Consider the following 23,889-nt stretch of genomic DNA (forward strand, 5'->3'; position numbering starts at 1 on the left):
TCCATAGAGTGCCGTTTCTTCCTTAATAGGTGCTCGCTAACAGTACGTTCCCGCGAACGGTCTGTTACTACACGGGGGATCTTTGCCTTGGTGCGATGTGTGCGCGCGCGCCTGTGCAGTCAGAGGACAAATTCAATGCAGCAACTTTCGCCTTCATAGGTCAGAGCGCATCGGCAACGGATAAGTGATGACGATGACGAAGAGGATGTAGTCACGTTGCTCTTATTGTCAGCGCGGAAGTTTTAAGGAGCAACAGCGGAACCGGGTGTTCTGCATTGTAAGCAACTGAATGTGTGTTTCGTGAACACTTCGGCCATGTACAGCCGGAGACCATTGATAACGCGACGCGTTCCCCGATTACGCATGCCCCGAAGTAAATGTAACAGGCGACGTTTCGGGCAACGGCCCGTCTTCCACAGCAGAGAGATATATCCGAGATATTGGGCGGTGTCGTTGACGAATGCGAGTGGATTGGTCGGTGTGTTTTGGTGTTTAGATTTTTTTTGTCCAGGAGGTGACATTCAATGAATTGTATTGTGAATAATAACAACACGATCTTAGTATAATTTCTGTTGATTATCTTTCATTTATTTGTACGCGTGTTGGAGTGATTTGTTTACCTCTCTTACACTTTGCGCTCTTATCGTGTGTTCGTAGTGTTGTTGTAACGTTCTTACCCGCCGCGACTGGACATCTGTTAAAAAGAGCTGTATAGCTCATCGGATTCCTCCAGTATAAATACAATTTCTGATTCTGAACACATATTATGATTCTGATGGTATTTTTTTACGTCATGTCGACTCAATGCATATATACCTGCAACTATATATATAATACTATACACAAATACCTGCCTATCGAATTATATATTAAACCTACCTCTGCGTATAATGCTGTATACAAATATATTTAATAATACGATACACCTACCACCATATATAACGATGTATTGCAATGATATATTCAGTACTGTGTGTGTATATAGGATCAGCTGTACTGTTGTTCGGCTGGTATAGGTCTCCAACGTAGAATTCACGACTTTCTTTATGCAATCCCTGCATAGCGTTCGTAAATTAAATTTCAATTTAAAGCTTTCGTGACTGCAAGGATTCATATTCTTGGTTCTTTCGGTAAAGTCACGTAGAAGGGAAATTGTTGTATTTTTTATTATTTCCCTTCTACGTGACTTTACCGAAAGAACCAAGAAAAAGTTCGTAAATTGTTCGAGTTTTTTTGTAATTTAAAATATGTTTTATTCCGTAGGCCTAGTGTTCGTGAAACCGAAAGCATTTGCCCCTTTCCGTAGACGTCTACGACGAAGAGGAATCGTGGAATTCGATACGACGTGTACGTATGTTGAGCTTCTTTCGCGCTGTACGTAGCCAACCGTGCTACCATTGAATACTATTCAATGGTCGTCGTTAAAACAATAAAAAAAACATCAATTCTAGATTTAAAGCTTTCGTGACTGCTAGGATCCATACTCTTTGGTTCTATTGGGTAAAGTCACGTAGGTGAAAATAAAATAACAAAAAATCACGACGTTTCGGCCACAACACAAGCGGCCTTCATCAGGTGAAGGGACGAGAGTGTCACCTACGTGACTTTACCCAATAGAACCAAAGAGTATAAAAAAACATCGGTTGATATTGCATGAGAGAGAGGAGATGAGAGATTTTGACAAAATAAACATCGGAAGTAGAGTGAGACCAGGAGAAGCTCTGTCGCCGAGAATATTCACAGCAACGTTGGAAAAGACATTTGACAACAAAAACAATTTGATAATTGGAACAGCAATAAGGCCATTCGCATAAATGGGTAAACATGAATCATCTCCTGCTATTGTGGCGACACAGTCATGAGCGCACACTCTGTAATTGGCCGATAACGCCTTCAATATAGGTGGGACCGCGAAGCTTGGGCAATTGTTGGTAGCGCCGGCTCACCACCACGTGATTTGGTGCTGCTACTGCTGCTGCCTTCACACTCGTCTGTGGTTCCTTCTGCTAGCGCCTCTGAGTCGTCCTCTCTGTCTCTCTCTGAGTCGTTCTTTCTCTCTGTCTCTGAGTCGTCCTCTCTCTGTGCCTCTGAGTCGTCCTCTCTCTGTCTCTGAGTCGTCCTCTCTCTCTCTCTCTCTGTGTCTCTGAGTCGAACTCTCTCTCTATGTGTCTCTGAGTCGTCCTCTCTCTCTGTCTCTGAGTCGTCCTCTCTCTCTCTCTCACTGTCTCAGAGTCCTCCTCTCTGTCTCTCTCTGAGTCGTCCTCTCTCTCTCTGTGTCTCTGAGTCGTCCTCTCTCTCTGTGTCTCTGAGTCGTCCTCTCTCTCTCTCTGTCTCTCTGAGTCGTCCTCTCTCTGTCTCTGAGTCGTCCTCTCTCTCTGTGTCTCTGAGTCGAACTCTCTCTCTCTCTGTGTCTCTGATTCGTCCTCTCTCTGTCTCTGAGTCGTCCTCTCTCTCTCTGTCTCTGAGTCGTCCTCTCTGTCTCTCTGAGTCGTCCTCTCTCTGTCTCTGTGTCTCTGAGTCGTCCTCTCTGTCTCTCTGAGTCGTCCTCTCTCTGTCTCTGAGTCGTCCCCTCTCTGTGTCTCCTCGTCGTCCCAACGTTTAGAGCTACAAATCAGAGTGTGCATACCGAGGAGCAGTCATTGGCAATGAATGTGGATCGAGAAAGAAGTTGAATGGAGAGGCGGTTGTGCGCAAACGTGGAGTTCTTCAGGCCAGAAACCAAAACGACATGGAACGTGATCCTAAAAAAACTACACGTGAAGTGCGCCCTGCGGAGGAGGGAATTAATTGGCGTGTAATCACGCGGACTTTGCGGCAACGTCAAATGGAACGTGCGCAGGGAGGCAATGGAGATGTTCACGCCTTGGAATTCTCACACTGAGCGTGGGCAAGAACGCGTGGGGATTGGAGGACAGCAGAACGCAAGTTGGAGACATCCCGGATCCAGACGCTGACGACGCCTGCTGCTGTATATTTGGAGCTTGCGGTGTCTCTGTCTCTCTCCCCCCCCCCCCCCCCCCCCCGTGGTCACGTGGATTTTTCTCCGGGTCCTGCGATTTGTATTTCCCCTTCCACATTTAGATATTAAATCTTGACTTAGGGCTCTCGTGGCTGCAGGAATTCACATTCTTTGGGTCTTTCGGTAAAGTCACGTAGATAGGTTCAAAGAAAATAACAAAAAAACCACGACGTTTCGATCGCAACACAAGCGCTTGTGTTGCGATCGAAACGTCGTGGTTTGTGTTGCGATCGAAACGGCGTCTTTATTGTTTAGATTACTTTGTCTGCTATACGTGTCCACGTCGTATGCCACTTTGTTGAGCGATCATTTGTGACGGGGTCGCTTCTAAAAAAAAAGAAGCTAATAACTCAGTGGGCTTCACCTGATAAGATACAAAAAATTGACTCGTTTTACTTGTGTATGTTTAAGTGATTTGTTTACCTCTCCTATACAGTACTCTCCTATCGTGTTTTCGAACTGTTTGTTTGTTGTAACGTTCTAAAACTGAGCCTACTCTGCACACACGTGTTAAAAAGAGCTTCATAGCTAATCGGATTCCTCCAGTATCAATAAGAGATAGCGGGGGGGGGGGGGGCGGGGCGGGGGTAGAGGGGGGGGGGCTTGGGCAGGACACGTGGCGCTCAGAAAGTGGGTGCGGAGGGGGTGGCACGGATCGTCGGTGGCTCGGGACAGGTCACGGGAGAGGAGGAAATGGGCCCGAGAGGACGACCCCAACGAAGGGAGACGGAGCGGCGGAATTACCGCACTCTCCCCCGCTGGACTGTTCCGTCATCGTGAGAGTCTCGGCGACGGCCTTAATCCATCCAGCAGCGGATAGACCGTGACCGGTCACGACGGCGACGATTATGAAAGGCCCTACTAGTCCGAACGTGTCCGCTCGTAAATCCAGGGTGGTTTTATTTTGGTGCTAAACTCGGACACAGCGAGGATTAACTTCTTATTGTGATGATTACAAAGGGCACGATGGCACAGGTTATATTTACTATAAATACAATGCGTAAACTAATTATTATTATTAGTATTGTTGTTAGCATTGGTTTGTCGGGAGCGGTGGCGCAAGTGGGTAGCACAGTGCTGCTTTTAAACCGCCGGGCAATCCATCTTCTGTGTTCTGTTCAGAATCAGAATCTTTTGTTTAGGCTGTAGGAGGAATCCGATGAGCTATAAAGCTCTTTTCTTCACAGATGTATCAACATGGGCGGGTCAGAAAGTTACAATAGCAAAAAATACCAAAAAAAACTAACGATAGGAGTGCAAATGAGAGAGAAAAAGATAAGCAAGTCACTAAATATATATTTTAAAAACATCTAAATATAATAGATTAATTATATGTCGGATTTATTATCAAGCTTAGGCAGTCCCAGCCAACGCGGCTAACGTCATCATCCACACCCTCCCGACTCCAACCCGCACTGAGCAGGGGTGCAGTGGTGTGGTGAAGTATGGGTAACACAACCCCCGTGACCGTGTCACGTGGTGTGGACGGGGGGGGGGGCTTCATCCAGCACTGGATTGACAAAGGTCCGTAATCGTGGAACATCATGATGATTATTATTATCATGACAACGCATAGTAATGCAACGCATTACGTATCGTGGACACGTCATTTGGGGCCTCGAAGCCTGGGCCGTAGGGGTCGTCGTGGAAGACCCCGTCAACAGGGGCTGCGTGCGAGAGCGAGATTTTCAATGAATGAGTTGCACGTGGTGCATTGCATTTTCCGGAATATAAGACGCACCTTTCCTCCACCCGCCCCACCCACCCCCTCCCCCCCCTGTATGTTAACGCAAAAGTATCGGGTGCGTCGTATAATCGGGTAGTTTGTGTGTCTATGTGTGTATCGGTGTGTGTGTGTGTGCGAGGAGCGGTGGCTCAGTGGTTAGCGCGCTGCGCTTCGAACCCAGCAGACCCGAGTTTGATTCGCACTCTCGACCAACACCGGTGACGATTATCTGCACCGGTCCTGGGCAATTCCCTAGGTCGACTCAGCCTCAAGTGAGTAACCTGGTGCCGTGTGTAAAAACAAAAAAACATCGCCACTGGGGAGACAAAGGCGGCCGAGCGTGATGCTTTGCCATCCACCCCCTCGTGTGCCGTTTTTTAGCCCTTCATAGGTGAAGCTCGCTAACAGCACTTGCCTTGACTTGTATATTACAGGATATGCGGGGGCATAATTTGCCTTGTATGTGTTTGAAACCAAATTCGCATGACGTATTAACACAGCGTCTTACTTTCCGGGCGTCTTGTAATCCGGAATATATACGGTTGTAGTATTAATAATAATAGCCTCGCGTTAAGGGTTGCAGCCTGTATACCACATAACCACAGGTTACCAATAGCTGACGAGCGACTTCACCAACTTAGTCAACCACCAAAGGCAAAATGAGGCGAACATACTGTGGACAGCACGGGGCAATGAATGGCTCGCAGTGTACAGATACGTACCAACAGCTGCCTCTTTGTTAATCCACTGCTGGATGGATACGAAGACCTCCACCCCACCCCCCCCCCCCCCCCACATTGGCCATGGAGATTGTTTAACCATACTTCACCACGACGGTCGGTGCGCGTTTTGTGGAAGGGGTTGAGGAGTATGGGCCAGTGAGCAGCCACAGATAACACTCGCGACTCACGCGTGCCGTGATGAGGCTGCGTTGTGTTATGTTGGCAGGAGCGGCGGTGCACACTTAACGACAACAACAACAACAACAACAACAAGTCAACACATTTGCCAGTACCACCACTGCCCTTTAGAGGAACACACAAAATAACCGAGTCGACGTTTCGGGCAACGGTCCTTCATGAGCAGAGAGAGGGAAAGGGATCGCGACATTGTGCCGATAGGGCCAAATATGATCATTGTTCCTATTTAGGGAAGGGCTGTTGTGGACGATTCTGTGAGTTTTCCAAACTCGCCAGCGATCGATCTTAACCCACGGCTGCCGGGATACGAATCGAACCCAGGTAGCGAAGGTTCACAGCGCAGCGCGCTAACCACTTGCGCCACCGCTCGCACACTGTGCCTGACATGTGACGGCTCAAATAAAAGATCTTCGTGGGCAATTTTGAGTGAACACACACACACGCGCATCGAAAACTACACTCAACTACTTAAACGCGCACGCACGCGCACAAATATGCATGCCTACGTACGAGCACACGTGTCAAAATGAAATTGGGCATAAGTGCATAACATTGTCTTATATGTGAAAACGTGTTTTTTTTATATATATGCTGATAAGCCATTTATATATATGCTGATATGTAATTTTGAGTGGTAACACACGCATCAACACCTGCACTCAACTACTTACACACGCACGCGCACAAATATGCATGCCTACGCACGAACAAAACGTGTCAAAATAACATTGGGCATAACATTCTGATATGTGAAAACGTGTCTTTTTTATATATATACTGATATGCCACAACCCTTCACAAACTACGTATATATGCATACGCAAGCATTGAGCAGATTCTGCAAAGAGAATGACAGTATATATTAAGCGTATATATTTTATTTTACGATTTGCCACTGTCTGCAATGTTATAGGCGCACACGTTGTGGACATGCGGTGAGTGTGAATATCCTGCAACGTATGCACGCACTTCGCTACGAACTCCTGCCGACTCGAGTTTGATTCCCGCTCACGACCAATAGCAGCGGCGATTATTTAAACCGGTCCTCGGCTTTCCCTAGGTCGACTCAGCCTTAAATGAGTACCTTGGGGGGCGTGTGGACGTTGAGCACTGGGGAGACAAAGGCGGCCGGGCGTGGTTCCTGGCAACCCACCCCCCCCCCTCGGTGCGCCCTTGCTGGCCTAGGTGCTTGCTAAGTGCACTTGCCCCCGACTAGTTGAGGCTATAGTGGATCTTTGTCTTTGTATGGGGCAGCGGTAGCGGAGCGTTTGACGCGCTGCCGGGCGAATTCGCGGTCACGTGTCACGTGAGTCGAGCGATTGGCGGCACCAGCGGCACCTCCGAATGGCGCGGTGGACTGCGTACGGTGCGAAAGAAGTTCAACATAAAATGCATAGAAACCCGCTCTGGGACTTCTCGCCAGGGCCTGGGTCGACTGCCTGAACCTTGAATGAACACCTGGTGCGGTGTGTGAAGTCTCAGCACCCGGGGGATACAAAGACGGCTGGGCGCCGCAACACCCGCGTCGCGTACGCCGTGAAGACCTTAATAGGTGCTCGCTAACCAGCACTTGCCCCAACAGTCTCTGTCAAGGCTATACGGGAGATCTTTGTCTTTGTTTGTATGTACGTACGTGTGAATGTGTGTGGGGAGCGGTAGTGTAGTGGGTTAGCGCGCTGCGCTACGCACCCGGTGACCCGAGTTCGATTCCCGCTCACGGCGAACACCGGTGACGATTATCTGAAGCGGTCATGGGCCTCATCTAGGTCAACTCAGCCTCAAATGAGTGCCTGGTGCGGTGTGTAAAAAACATCGCCACTGGGGAGACAAAGGCGGTCGGGCGTGTTACTGGCCACCCCACCCCCTCGCGTGCCGTACCATGCCTTCATAGGTGCTCGCAAACAGCACTTGCCCCAACAGTCTCTGTTAAGGCTATACGGGGGATCTTTGTATTTTGTGTGTACACACGTGGCAAAGGAGACTCACACGCCGCTCAATGACACACGAGCCTGTTGTGTATGTCGAGACCTCTTACGATGGCTTCCAAATGAAATAAAATATTTGGTGATGCATAAAGCACAAATAACAACAACATATACTCAACACATGCGGCGTTGAAATGTGACGTATATACTATTCGACGTTTCGGGCGATGGCCCGTCCTCACAGCAGATATTACAACAACAATTGCAACTTCCGTGCCAATGCCATGTCCAAGCCGTCGCTTGGCATTGCGAACGCACTGGGGCCGGAATCAACCGCACCCGTTCATTCAACAATGCGAGGAATACGCGCTCGAATGCAGCGCTGCCGAGCCACGATAGTACACACAAGTCCTCCACGCTCCGTCGAGACTTCCTGCGAACGTGGAGCCAATTAAAGCCAAACGTGGGTCTGTTCGACGAGACTGCCTCTGCCGACGATCACACCTCGAACGTCGAAAGCCGTTCCCGAGTGTTTTCTCGCATCGACACAAACACGAACGCAAAAACAAAACGCTCCCAAACGCTTGTTGGGGACGTTCCCGAAAGCGCGCAGAGAATTCCGCGCGTCCGATGGGCTGTGGAACAAACAAATTTACTCGCCAGAGACAATCGTGGGAAGGTGTTTAGTTATCGCACGCTTCGTTGTTGACAATCATTTTGCGTGCTGTGAATCGGTACGGTTTGTTCGGCGTGAGTATGCCGTCAATTGGAATGATGTGCCCCGTTTGATAAGGAAATGCGTATGCGGTTCAAAAATTGTCAATGGCTGTGACATTCTGTTGACAATCATTTTGCGTGCTGTGAATTGGTACGGTTTGTTCGGCGTGAGTATGCCGTCAATTGGAATGCTGTGCCCCGTTTGATAAGGAAATGCGTATGCGGTTCAAAAATTGTCAATGGCTGTGACATTCTTAAATTTCCGTAATCTATAAAATGTAACAACAACGGAAAAAGCCCCACGTGCTTGCATAAATTTGTTCTTATTGTTATGAAATCATTACGCATTTTATTTTAGTTCGCTGCCATAAATTGAATATTTCAGTACTATTCCATGAGCAGTACACAACGGTGGATGATAAGGTTCGGTTTCGTCTTCATCAGAGCTCATCAGCAGGCCAGGGTTATCTACTCGGGCAGTTTTGTGGGCGAGAAAAGAGCCCTTCAACAGTTGTACTCCTCAATATAAATAAACATGTGGGATCGCGAGGACTTCGCCTACACAACAAATACATATATATAAACTATATGGCCAGGTCGCTTCTAAAAAAAGAGCTATATAGCTCAGTGGGCCTTAGCTGGTAAAATAAAAAAAATAGTTTAGTTTTAGTTTTTTATATCGCTAAATAGCAATATTAATGGTTTAATTGTTATTACATACGCCACTGTATCAAATTAAACTCGTGTACACGTTTATTTTTATTTATTACAACGTGAGTACGCACATCACATTGTGACCGTTGCATCCGTGATGACTGCAACGCCAAGAAGCAAACAGCGAATATTTAATATTGTTCACGAACCGCACGCGTGCGTCCACGTGACGTGCGCGCGCGCATATCTGATTGGCTGCTGGGGGTGGGGGTGGGAATACCCCGGGAGTGACATCGCATCTGGTCACGTGCTCAGACGTTGAGAGGATGTCGAAAAAAGACGTCGATCGGACGTCGGAAAAAGACGTCGAGAGGACGTCGATCGGACGTCGGAAAAAGACGTTGAGAGACATCGAAAAAAGACGTCGAGAGGACGTCGGAAAAATACGTCGACCGGACGTTAATGGACGCACGAGAGCGCCCGTATGTGTCCGGACCTCTTACAATGGCTCCCGAATAAAACTAAATATTACTTGGTGATGCCCGCTTTATGTATGCTGCGGCGATGGACAGTGATGCATAAAGCACAAATATCGACAACATATCCCATAAAGGTGACATATACAATTCGACGTTTCGGGCGAGAGCCCTTCTTCATAGCAGATAACAACAACAACAAACACGCGCAACTTCCAAGCCAATAGAGTGTCCCAAGCCGCCGCTTGGCATTGCGAACACACTGGGCCTATCAACCACAGCGTCTCTTCACAATGCCAAGACGTTGCGCTCGAATATCGTCTGAACGACGTCGATGAGACGTCAATTTTCGGAATAACGGGGATTGCGAACGAACGGTAAGAGATCGAACTTTTTGTAATGGCATTTTGCAGCCCCGTATAGCCTCAACAGACTGTTGGGGCAAGTGCAGATAAGCGTGCACTTATAAAGGCCGGGACGGTATCACGAGAAGGGGGTGGGTGGCCAGCACCACGCCTCTCCATTGGCCATGTTTACTACACACCGCAACAGGTATTCATTTGAGGCTGAGTCGACCTAGGGGAGGAGGCCCAGGACCGGTTCAGATAACAGTCACCGGTGTTGGACGTAAGCGGGAATCGAACTCGGGTGGCCGGGTTCGTTGCACTACCGCGAATCACACACACACACTCACGCAGCATCTCATTGGCTGGCCACAGCTCTGCTGATGAGACTGAACGTTCAAAACCGGTCCATGATTTGCCTGCTCATACAAACGCTGCTGTGGGGATACATCGGCGGGCAGAAGGCAGGATAATGCTGATGGCCATACAATGTAATTGTATATATACATATTTTTTTCTATTGCGGAACGAACTTCTGTCTATGTTTTGTTCAAATATCTATATATAAATATCATTACGTATCGTGTGTGTCCACGTTTGTCAGAATTTGATAAATGCATTGGCACGCAAGGATAATGTTAATCTTGTCGGGTGGTGGCGGGCCGATGACAATAATTGTTTTGGGCATAAAACTACCACGTGGCCTAACCCCAAAAAACACGCGGATTATAATTGTCTGTATGTGTATATTATGTTCGCGTGTACGCCTGCGGAATTGTACAATCCTACACGCTCACGTAAGACGATGTGTCTATTATGCTTACGGCAAGTACGCCCGCCTATGCTTGTGTCTTGTGCGTGTATGTGTGTGTATATATGTACATCTGTGTATGTCGCATGTGCACGCATTTATAACATATTTATTGAATATATTTGCATAATACGAGTAGTGTATATTAGCACGGCTATACATTGTACATTTTAATAGCCCCTTTGCCGCATCTCCGATGAGCACGGCTGGCTACGTGCGGTGCGAAAGAAGTTCAACATACACAACGCCTACACTACATATTATTGTCATTCTACCCACGGTAAGTATACGCTATCGTATATGCTCGTAGCGGGTGTATGTAGAGCTTCTTTCGCACCGTACGTAGCCAACCGTGCTAATCGGAGGCGCCGTATAAAACCGTGCAATTATGGCTGAACTTGCACGCGCACGATACTACTACTTACAAACAACCACATCTTCATTGCACGTCTTTGCAAAACACCTACATACCGAAGCGTTGACTGCACGTCTTACAACGGACACACACAAACAACTGTCAACCAATATATATAGACCCACGGACACTCTGAATTACCGTGGAGCAATGTGTAGAATCTCAATATACCGTAAGCGGAACTCTGTGTTTTACCGAGATTTAATATATATATTTTTAAACGTCCCATCAGCCTATTGGGTTTTTTTTTATCGAGCAAGCATTTGTATCCTTGCCTAACGACTTGGGGAAAGAGCCCTTTATTGTTGTTGTTGCTGCATCCCAGAGAGATCCTACAACACGTTGTATACTAACAAATACGAGAGCGAGAGAGACACAGAGAGGGGCGAGAAGGTGGGGGGGGGGGGGGGAAAGAGACTGACAAGTGGGAGGCCCAGGTGTTTTGATTATAGAGGCGAGTGAATAATTGATCAGGAGTGGTTCTCTCCACATCACCACCACCGATTGTAGACGCACAGTAGTCGTCGTGGTTCTTCAGGATCGCCCAGAGATGGAGGTTCCACCCCCCCCCCCTCCTCTGCCTTTTGTTGTTTTCGTTGCGGTGGTGGCGCAAATGAGTTGCCAGCCAGTGGCCGTTACGAAGCCTGCTGCAAAAGTCACGGCTTCGACGAATCTAGACGCACATTTGATCGTGTAAAGATGCAGAGAAAGCGCGAGCCCATTCGACACGTCCGCGTGGTAAATGATTTATACTGGCTTCACGTAATGTGGCCATCAGTCTGTTGGACTTCCAGGCCAATGTTATCGGGCATCGTTTGCTTAAAGGCGAGCTTATAAGTCTGCGCCGCACGCGGTGCATTCTGGCTATCGTCAGCAGCAGCATCGGCAGAGCCTGCTGCTGTTGTTGTTGTTATTGACAGGAGCACTCCGTATGAAGCAATGCCGTACGCAACAAAGACAAAGGTCCCCCGTGTAGCCTTAAACAGACTGTTGGGGCAAGTGCTGTTTGCGAGCACCTACGCAGGCCGGCACGGCACACGAGGGGGTGGGTTGCCAGCACCACGCCCGGCCGCCTTTGTCTCCCTCGCTGCGATGTTTACACACCGCACGAGGTACTCGTTTGAGGCTGAGTCGATCAAGGGGAGGCCCAGGACCGCTTCAGATAATCGTCACCGGTGTTGTCGGTGGCCGTGAGCGGGAGTCGAACTCGGGTGGCCGGGTTCGTAGCGCAGACCGCTACGACGCTACCGCACCCCCCACCGTACACGCCACACAACTCGTCAGTGGGTGGGGGGCGGGTGATAAACGGCACGGGCTCGCGGAATCTGTGCACGATACAACAACAACAAGCCCCCACAAAGTAGTTTGCCAGCGTTGCAGAGGGAAAGATAAACTAACAAAATGTCCAACTTAAAACAAAAACGACAACAAAAACCTCATCGATATTCGCGTTCAATCGATATGTTATCAGGCGCGAGGTTTATGCGTTTGCGAGCGAGGGCGTCGCGTCGGCCGAAGTTTCCCAACCCCCCTGGTCCCAGTTAGGGGGCCATCCGTGGAGTAGGCACGCACAAGTCTGTCAAAACCGGACCCATCCCCCCCTCCCTGTACGCGGACTTTTTACCCCCCCCCCCCCACCTGCGAACGTACGCCTGACGCACCACCCCCCCCCCCCCCGAATCCTATAGAACGGCCGATATTAAATCCACCGTTTCTCAAGGGTTATAATAATATGAACGTGTTTAAGCAAACAGATAGTCCACCACCGGACTATCTAAATTTGAAGGCCAATGTAGACAAATTAGTATCGAGGCTTCCCACCCCCCCCCGTTTCCTATGCGTATATTGTCAGTAGACCCCCCCCCCATACACAAGCTACGCATTTGGGTTACCCCCCCCTCTCCCCCCTCTATGTGTACGTACTGAGTGGATGGCCCCGGTTAAGGCGAAGGAACGCCGAGGTCTCGTAGAGCCGACGTGAGTGGACAATGGACAATAACGTTTGCCATTACGTCCACATACCAAATGTGATAGTTGTAATGATAATGCCGACGATTTGCGATTCCACGCACCCTTTGTCAAGCTGCTGCCGGTGGCGAGGTGTTAACGCCCTCGCCTGGTATGCAGGAAGTTCCTGGGTTCGATCCCGATCCCGTACATCTGCTGCTGTATATTTGGAGTCTGCGTGTCTCTCTCTCTCTCTCTTTCTCTCCCCGTGGTCGCGTGGATTGTTCTCGTGGTCCTCCGGTTCTATCACCTCCACATTTAGAGACACGCGCCCAAGCGTATTTTGACTGCTCTGAAATGTCCACGCGATGATAAGCCACTTCGTTCGGATATCATTCGTGGCTAAGTCGCTTCTGAATTAAAGCTATGTAGCTAAGTGGGCCTTAGCTGGTGAAATAAAAAATATATATAGTTTAGTGTATAAGGCCTCCCTATCTAACGCAGTGTCGGTGATCGTGGTCGTTTGGCCATACTTCACCACGCCGGTCCGCGTGCTGACTGGCGGTGGAAAATAAAAATAAAAAACGTTTTGGAACCTTGACAGGGTTACAGAACATCACTCGCCTACCGAGCGATGTTCAGCCTTGACCCAAGAGGTTTATGGTTTTTGTTTAATCAGTCGCCACGCTAACCACCGTGCCCACCGCTCCAACCGAGGTTCATAAGTTAAATGGTATATATATGCATTGTGTTTGTATAAAAGATGCCCATACGTGCCATGCTGCCCATGCAATACACTCGTCTGGCTATTCTCATATTATGCCAGAAAGTGCAATGGTTAATATTTGATGATGGCACAAACATTAATTTCACAGAAAACACTCGCCCCCTCCCCCTCTACCTCCCATCCAACCCCCGCCCCCAGCTCCATAGCCCCCACTCCCCACACTCCCCGATTTATATTTCATACGTTTGCATAATTATTTAGACCCTGATTATTAAACTAAAGACATACAACCGAGAAATAATATATTTAAAAAAACACTCTTACACGGGGAACAATGTAAGTATTACGTAATTTTTTTCCCCTTACTAACCGCTTGTGTATAATGAACGCGGCGTTGATTTCATAGGCAAACGTTGATTTCTCTCGCTGCTGTTGTATGGTTAAATAATGCCTCGGTTTCTGAGCTTGCACGGTATGATGGTAAGGAGACGGGGGTGCAAGTGCTCGCGCGTGTGCGGGGGAGCGGTGGCGCAGCGGTTAGCGCGTTGCGGGGAAGACACCCGGCGAACCGAGTTCGATTCGCGTTCACAGCCACCGACGCCAGTGACGATTATCTGAACCGGTCCCGATCCTTCCCCCTAGGGCGACCACGAGGACGATACAGACGGCCGCCACACTCCCCTCGTGCGCCGTGCCGGCCTTCATGAGGTACCCCAAAATCCCGTGAAGGCTCTACGGGGGATCTTCGTCTTTGTGTCAACTTATGCGCGTGCATTTGGCTGTCCACGTGCTATATACACAATCACGGTGCGCCTTGTGAATGCGACCAAAGGCCAGTTGGCCGAAACGTCGAGTTACTCAATTTCATCTCAGTAACATTTTTTTTTATTTTTTCGTATGTCGTGTGTTTTAAAATAATTTCGCCCGTCGTGGTATCGTGTGTACGTACACGTATGCACGTGTGTGTGTGTGTGGATTGAGCGAGCGGTGGCGCAGTGGTTGTGCGGGCGCGCTACGGATGGGTTCGATTCCGACCCGCGATTGATCGCGCCAGTGGGGCAGATCTCTCACAAACAGCGCGCCAACTCGCCGTGACCGCCGTGGCCAAGTATGGTCAAACGACCACCACGAAGGAGCGACCCGATTGTAAATGATCGCTGTTGAATTATCACTCGTCGCACAATCGGCCACGTACGGTGCGGAAGAAGTTCGACATGCGTGGTTTGTCGTACGCACAACGAAATAGGCACTTTGCTAGCAGGACATTTACCCCCAACGCACACACAACGCGCGCACGTATCATGAACGGTGTACGTGGAAAAGTCACACGTGTGTGTCCGTACGTGCGTACGCAGTTGACACGCTCATGCATACACACGCTGGCGTTCTTACACACAGACACACAAATACACAAATATAAACACGTAGACACGTTGGTGTTCTTACACACAGACACACAAATACACAAATATAAACACGTACACACGTTGGTGTTCATACACACAAATACACAAATATAAACACGTACACAGGCTGGTGTTCATACACACAAATACACAAATATAAACACGTACACACGCTGGCGTTCTTACACACACACACAAATACACAAATATAAACACGTACACACGTTGGTGTTCTTACACACACACAAATACACAAATATAAACACGTACACACGTTGGTGTTTTTACACACAGACACAAATACACAAATATAAACACGTACACACGTTGGTGTTCTTACACACACACAAATACACAAATATAAACACGTACACGCGTTCGTGTTCTTACACACACACAAACACACAAATATAAATACGTACACACGTTGGCGTTCTTACACACAGACACACAAATACACAAATATAAACACGTACACACGTTGGTGCTCTTACACACACACACAAATACACAAATATAAACAAGTACACACGTTGGTGTTCATACACACACAAATACACAAATATAAACACGTACACATGGCGTTCTTACACACACACACACACACAAATACACAAATATAAACACGTACACACGCTGGCGTTCTTACACACAGACACACAAATACACAAATATAAACACGTACACACGGTGTTCATACACACACACAGACACACAAATACACAAATATAAACACGTACACACGTTGGTGTTTTTACACACACAAACACACAAATACACACAAATACACAAATATAAACACGTACACATGTTGGTGTTCATACACACAGACACACAAATACACAAATATAAACACGTACACATGTTGTTCTTACATACACACACAAATACACAAATATAAACACGTACACATGTTGTTCTTACACACACACGCAAATACACAAATATAAACACGTACACACGCTGGTGTTCATACACACACACAAATACACAAATATAAACACGTACACATGTTGGTGTTCATACATACAAATACACAAATATAAACACATACACACGTAAACAAAACTAAGACAAAGATCCCCCGTATAGACATAACAACCTGGAGGGGCAAGTGCTGTTCGCGAGTAGCACCTAACGAAAGCCCGAGACGGCACCCGAGTGCCTTAGGGGTGGCCAGCACCACTCCTGGCCGCCTTTGTCTCCCCCCCCCCCCCCCCGTGTAGACTTTGTCGCACTGTTGTATGCAAGCGTCGTGAGCGAGCAGCTTTTGAGGCCATTCGGGCAGCGGTGTGACGAGAACCACGCCCTGGCCGCCTTTGTCTTCCCAAATGCTGACGTTTGCAACACCGCACCGGGGAACTACTTTAAGGCTGAGTCGACCTAGGGAAGGTTCTAACTTGGTTCTGATGTCACTTGTCACCGATGATAGCCGTGAATAATAAACTCGGCTTTCCCGGGTCGAAGCGCGCCGCTCTAACCAATGCGCCACCGCTCACCCAAACACGTTAAAAAAAAAAACACGTGCACATCAAACAAAGATCCCCCGTGTAGCCTGGAACGGACTTTTGGGGCAAGTGCTGTCAGCGAGCAGCACCCATGAAGGGCCAACGCGGCGCACGCGCATATACACGTACATACAAAGATCCCCCATATAGCCTTAACAGACTGTAGGGGCAAGTGTTGTTAGCGAGCACCTATGAAGGCGTGCATACACACACACGTACATACACACACGTACATACACACACACAAACACACACACGTACATACACACACGTACACACACACGTACATACACATTTACATACACACACACGTACATACACACACACACGCGTACATTCAGACACGTACACACACGCACGCGACTACACATAACAACATACTCAATAACACAATAACACACTCACACGCGAATGCACAGGCAAATTCATACGCATCCACCCATGCGTGCAAACACAAACACACGGAGATACAAACACGTACAACAACATACACAACAAAAGATCTCCCGTGTAGCCTGTAACAAACTGCTAGGGGCAAGTGCTGTTAGCGAGCACCTATGAAGGCCGGCACGGCACGCGAGGGGATGGGTGGCCAGCACCACGCCCGGCCGCCTTTGTCTCACTCGTGGCGATGTTTATACATCGCACCGGGTACTGAGGCTGAGTCGACCTAGGGGAGGCCCAGGACCGGTTCCGATAATCGTCACTGGTGTTGGCCGTGAGAGGGAGTCGCGTTGCGCAGCGTAGCGCGAACCGCTACACCACCGATCCCCACACAACAACATAAACACACACACAAACACCAACAGACATACGTACACACAAACACACTCGCGCAAGCACGCAACAATAACTAAGACAAAGATCTCCCGTACACCCTTAACAAACTGCTAGGGGCAAGTGCTGTTAGCGAGCACCTATGAAGGCCGGTACGGTACACGAGGGGGTTGGGCCAACACCACGCCCGTCAGCCTTTGTCTCCCCAGTGGCGGTGTTGGCCGTGAACGGGAATCGAACTCGCGTCGCCGGGCGCGGTATTGCAGCGCGCTAATCACTGCGCCACCGCTCCCCACGTACGCTAACACTTACATGAAACGCACATGCACACTCATACGTACAGACGCACGCAATACATGCATGCATACAGAAACACACTCACACGCACGTACAAATGTGCACAGACACACGGAAACACGACCCCCTCCGCGCAACGCATTAGAGACACAAAAACTTGACCCTACAAACACACACACCAATACAGATATGCCTAACAAACACATACATACACATAAATACACACAAACGCATGCACACACAAAACACAACACACACACCAATACACAGACAAAACCCATCACACCAACACACAAAGATCCCCGTGTAGCCTTAACAGACTGTTGGGGCAAGTGCTGTTAGCGAGCACCTATGAAAGCCCGCACGGCACACGAGGGGGTGGGTGGCCAGCACCACACACCAATACACATACAGTACATACAAACACGCATACACTGTGATACACGAATACATTCGTCAAAACACACGAACGCACACACAGACAGTATAATCATCATCATCATACACACATTCAAATAAAAATACGCACCAACATCAACACGCACAAACACGCACGTTCACACACTCGCAAATACACACGTAGACACAAATGTATATGTGTTAAACACGCACACACGTGCACAAAGACAACACACACAAAACGCACAAACATATACACACACACAAACACGCATGCGTACACACACAAACAGATCAAATACAAATATCCCCCATATAGCCTGAACATACTTTTGGGGCAATTGTTGTTTAGCGAGCACACAACACGCACATGCACAAAGACAAACACACACAAAACAAACTAACACAAACACACACACACATCAACATACACACACACACAGAAACGCATTCAAACACACGTTCGCACAAACCGTACACACAAACACCAACACACAAACACACGCATTCAAACACACGTTCGCACAAACCGTACACACAAACACCAACACACGCATTCAAACACACACACACACATTGGGAAAGAACACGCGAACACGCAAACACGACCGATAAAACACGGTCGCTAATTCAAAAACACCTTCTCACACACACACACGCATTAATAAAAAGCAAATCTGCAAACATCACAATAACAACAACCGCCATTCGACACTAAGTGGCGGAGACGTCACCACGGCCCTTGTGCCAGGCTATGTGCACGTTGAGGCCACACAATGAACACACGCACAAACACAGCACCAACACACTTTCGCACAAACACAGCACCAACATTCTCACACGCAAACACAAGTTCGCGCACATGGAGATGAACACCCCAACGACAAACTTTCACACGCGAACCTTAACATACAAACACATTTTCACGGACACACACACACGGACAAAAAAGATGCCCCCGTATAGCCTGAACATACTTTTGGGACAAGTGCTGTTAGCGAGCACCTATGAAGGCCGGCACTGCATACGAAGTGGGTGTGGGTGGCCAGCACCACTCCCGACCGCCTTTGTCTCCCCTGTGGCGATGTTTACACAACGCACTCGGTACTTAGTCGAGGCTGAGTCGACCTAGGGGAAGCCCGGGACCGAGCCAGGTTCGTAGCCCAGGGCGTTAACCACTATACCTCTGCTCCGAGCCCACGAACACACAAGCACACACAAAACAATCACATGCGCGAAACACACACATTAAGACACAAGTTCACATGAACACAAACACACGTTCACACTCACGTTCATACACGCACAATCACACACACATTGAAACACGTACACACACACATGCGTTCACGCACAAACATGCGTTCACACAAACATACAAATACACGCGTAAACCACATTTCAAACACTTTCACGCGTGTACAGAAACACGCGCACGCGTTCACGCACGCACACCCATTGAAACTCACGTTAACAAACACAAAAACACGTTCACGCACACACACACATATAAACACACGTTCACACGCATACAAACACAAGTTCACACACACATACACACACACGTTCACACACAAAAACACACGTTCACATAAACACACACACATACAAACACACTTTCACACACACATGCAAACACACGTTAACGCACAAACACACGTTCACACACACACATACGAACACACGTTCACACACACCAACACACATACATACAAGCACACGTTCACACGCACAAACACATGTTAATACACACAAACACACTTTAACAAACACACACAAACACACGTTCACACACAAACACATGCACACATTGAAACACCCCTTCACACACACACACGTCACACACACACAAAGATCCCCCCATAGCCTTAGCAGACTTTAGGAGCCAGTGCTGTTAGCGAGCACCTATGAAGGCCGGCACGGCATACGAGGTAGCGGAGTGGGGGGGGGAAGGTCACACACATTGAAACACAAGTTCACATTAACACACACACACGCAGACGCGACGACATACGCACGCGCGCGCGCGGGTACTGAACCCCGGCTCGTTGTCCTTACCGGACGAGGGGCGATCCGAGTAGCGGGTACAATAAACCCACGCGGGCCACGCCATCGCCTGCTGCTGCTGCTGCTGCAGCTGCAGATCAACTCCAGGACTGCCTGATGCTCCTCCAGCTGCCCCTCCTGCTGCCCCTCCTGCTGCCCCCAGCCCGCCCGCGTTGGGAAGGGTCCCCATTTCCAGCGCGCGCTCCGCTGTCGCTCCTCCGTCCGCCTTGGCTCCGGGCTTCGCTCGAGACTTGGCCAAGCCCCCCAGCCCCTTGCGATGCAAGCGGCCGCTGCAGGGATTCGTTTGTCCGTCCAAACTGAAAGCGCCGCCACCACCGCCGCCACCGCCTCCTTGTCCGAGCTCGCGGATGATGATCGCGTTTCTTCCTCGACTGCCTCCTCCACCACCACTACCACCTCCACCACCACCGACGCTAAGAACGTCGTCGTCCTCATCCTCGTCATCGCCGTCGCCGTCATCGCCGTCGTGAGCGCGGTCGTCCGCGTGGTCGCCATTGCGCCGAGTCCTCTCCGGGGAGCGACTGCTGGACGAAGCGCTGTCTCCTCCTCCTGCTCCACCACCACCACCGCCGCCGCCACCACCGCCACCGCCACCACCTCCGAGGCTCGCCTCGCCCCGCCTGCTCGTCGACAGCGGCCTCGGCGGCAGGAGAAGCGCGCGGCCGCCGGGCTCTTTGCGCCGCCCAAAGTCCGGCCTTAGGATGTTCTCGATGAAGAAGTTGGTGAGTCGGCTTGGGGGGGGCACGGCATGAGGGGGGCCGGCTGCTGCTGCTGCGGCTGCTGCGACTACGGCGACAGCGGCTGCAGGAGGAGCAATCGGCTGATGGGCGGCAGCAGCGGCGATCTCCAAGGGTGGCGAAGCCGGCGGTGGTGGAGGTGGTGGTGGTGGCGGCGGCGGCGGTGGTGGTGGCGAAGATGATGACGAGGAGGAGGAGGATGAAGAGGAGCTTGAGACACGGGAGTCGGGGTCCCGGGTGCGATTGTCTTCCGTGCTCACGCCGTTATCCATGGGGGTCGCTCCTCCAGGAGCTGCGCGCCAGGCGGGAGTCTGGAGGAGCAGGACTCCCTCCTCCACCGGCCCCCGCCTCCTCCACCCCTCCACCTCCCCCCTCGCTACAGCCTCCCCCTGTCGCCACTGGTTACACTTTGTATCCCTCCTCTCTCTCGCTCCTCTCTCGCTCCTCTCTCCCTCCTCTCTCTCGTTCTCGCCGTGCGAGCCCTCGCCTCGGTCCGTTTCTCTTCCTCCGCTGTCGTGTGCCCGCGCCCTGCCCGATCTCCCCGCGCGCTCTCCCGCTCGTTCGCTCGCTCTCTCGCCCTCGCCCTCCTCACCGACGACCCACAACAATCAGCGGCAGGAGCAGACGCAAATCAGCTGCGGCCACCACCAACACCACAACCACCACCAACAACAACAGCAGCAACAGCAGCAGCCGCAGATGTTGACGCTGCAACGTGGGGATGGCAGAGAAGCGCGGCGACTTGCCACGGGTGCAGCCGCCGCCGACGGCGGAGATGGCAGCTTGCGCCGATGTGGGGTTCCGTTCTTGGTGCTGTTGCTGCTGATGCTGATGTTGCTGCTAATGTTGCTGCCGCTATGGCGGCGATAGCGGTGGCAGCAGCAGCAACAGCGGCGGCGGCGTCGTCGCTGTGAGAGAAGGACGCGGCGTAGGGGTGAAGGAGAGAGAGAGAATCCTTCTCGATGGGATGGCTCTGCCCCAACCGCGATGCGCGATTACGGGGAGGAGGAGGCGGAGGAAGAGGAGGATGAGGAGGCGAATCTCATCATCGTGGCGCGTAAGCCCTGCGGCGCGCGTTCCAGTTCAGGCAGTTCGCCGCGAATTCATTCCGCACGTCTCCGGCGTTCACTCACGAGCAGCGGAGCAGCGGAACAGCACCCCCACCGGCCCGCGTACCCACTCCACCGCGAGGCTAACCCGACCCGGCACGCCAGTCACCACGATCCAAATCGTGCACTTTTACTCGGCCGAAATGAATGCCCTGCCCACCACCACCACCATCACAACCCCCAAGATGCAAACTGTTGTTACGACTACGACCACTTTAGCGCATCGATAGCCGCCAGGGTGATGCTGCTGCTGCTGACACAGGACTATTGGTATTCGCAACGTTACACTTTTTCTTCTTATAATAATTATTATTCAACAAAAAAACATTCTCGCGTTGCTTTTGCTCGCTTGGTTCGCTGTGATTAAGAACGAGAGCGGGGGGGGGGGGGACTGCACGCTCGAGAGGGAGAGACGGACAGAGAGAGAGAGACAGAGGCGAGCAGAGAAGAGAGAGAGCGCAGAGAATTGGAGACGGCGGTTGGGTGGTGGTCGTGATGATGGTGGTGATGGTGGCTACTTGGCCAGGGTTGAAGCTGATAGCCCCCCCCACCCCCCGTGTGTGTGTGCGTCTCTCTCTCGCTCGCTCGCTCGCTCCCTCTCTGTCCGCGAGCCGCGTGACGCACTGATGTGCGATCAATTCCCTGAGAGCCGAGCTCTTATTGCAGCTCGATGATACGAGGCACGTGACGCCTCGCGCAACGCGCGCGCGCGACCAATGGTGAGCGCGATAGGCGACCCGACCGCGTAATGATGCCCTCGTGTATGCATGCATGCACGCACGTGTATATATATGTACACAAAGACAAAGAACACCCGTGTAGGCTTTTATCAGACCTTTGGGGGGGGGGGGCAAGTGTTGTTAGCGAGCACCTATGAAGGTCATTCCCCGACACAAGACGCGCGTGTGCGCGTCTTGTGTCGGGGAATGGTGGCGCAGTGGTTGGCGCGCTGCGATTGCATTCATCCCGACCAAAACCTGAGTTCAATTGCCGGCCGGCGGACATCACGGGTGTGGTGGCAAGCGGTATCTGATTATGTTTATTGTTAGTTGTCGGAGGGGGTTGGCATTCCCCTAGATTGACTCAGCCTCAAATTAGTAGTACACGGTTGTGGTACGTGCGTGCTTGTGTGTTTGGGGAGCGGTGGTGTAGCGGTTAGCGCGCTGCGCTATGAACCCGGCGACACATGGACCTCCCCTAGGTCGACTCAGCCTATAATTAGTACCTGGTGCGATGTGTAAACATCGCCACTAGGGAGAAAAAGGCGGCCGGGCGTGGTGCTGGCCACCCACCCCCTCGTGTGCCGTGCCGGCCGTCATAGGTGCTCGCTAACAGCACTTGCCCCAACAGTCTGTTAAGGCTATACGTCGGATCGTTATCTTTGTGTGGGGGGTGCGCAGGCTATACGGGGGATCTTTGTGTATAGCGTACAATTACTTAACACAGATGTGAGTTCGTCCTTGATTAGATTTGAGAAGAAACGAATTCTCGCACTTTCAGTATCGCATTCTCAATTTCTGCGGCCACTATGCATACATGGACATACGTGCGCACACATTAAACATGCTTTGTGCGTTCGTACGCACACGCTCGTGCATGTTACATATTTTAGTATATTGGGAGCGGTAATGTAGTGGTTATAGCGCACCGCGCTACGAATCCGACGTCGTGAATACCATTCCCGCTCACGGCCAACATCGGTGGCGAATATTGTAACCGGTCCTGGTTCTCCCCTGGGTCGGCTCAGTCGTAAATGAGTACCTTCTAGCATCAGGCGACCAGGCGTGGTTGCTGGTCACAGAGCCCCTCGCGTGCCGTTCCGGACTTGGTAGGTGCAGCTCGCCAACAGCACTTGCCCCAACAGCCTGTGTAGACTATACGGGGGGGGGGGGGGTCTTTGTGTTTGTT

The 23,889-nt window shown here is 50.4% G+C and overlaps 1 protein-coding gene across 1 annotated transcript in view; it reads right to left on the reverse strand.

The window, feature by feature from the left end:
* Positions 1–22,607, reverse strand: part of LOC116943917 (uncharacterized) — a 62,132-nt gene extending 39,525 nt beyond the window's left edge. Inside the window, exon 1 of the mRNA XM_032957263.2 lies at positions 20,127–22,607. Coding sequence (XP_032813154.2) covers positions 20,127–21,144 — 1,018 coding nt within the window. The 5' untranslated portion in view covers positions 21,145–22,607. The remainder of the gene's footprint in view (positions 1–20,126) is intronic.
* Positions 22,608–23,889: the final 1,282 nt, after the last annotated feature.

Source organism: Petromyzon marinus, chromosome 19, assembly GCF_048934315.1.
Source record: "Petromyzon marinus isolate PM22_M1 ecotype Great Lakes invasive population chromosome 19, UKy_Petmar_22M1.pri1.0, whole genome shotgun sequence".
Classification (NCBI taxonomy): domain Eukaryota; kingdom Metazoa; phylum Chordata; class Hyperoartia; order Petromyzontiformes; family Petromyzontidae; genus Petromyzon; species Petromyzon marinus.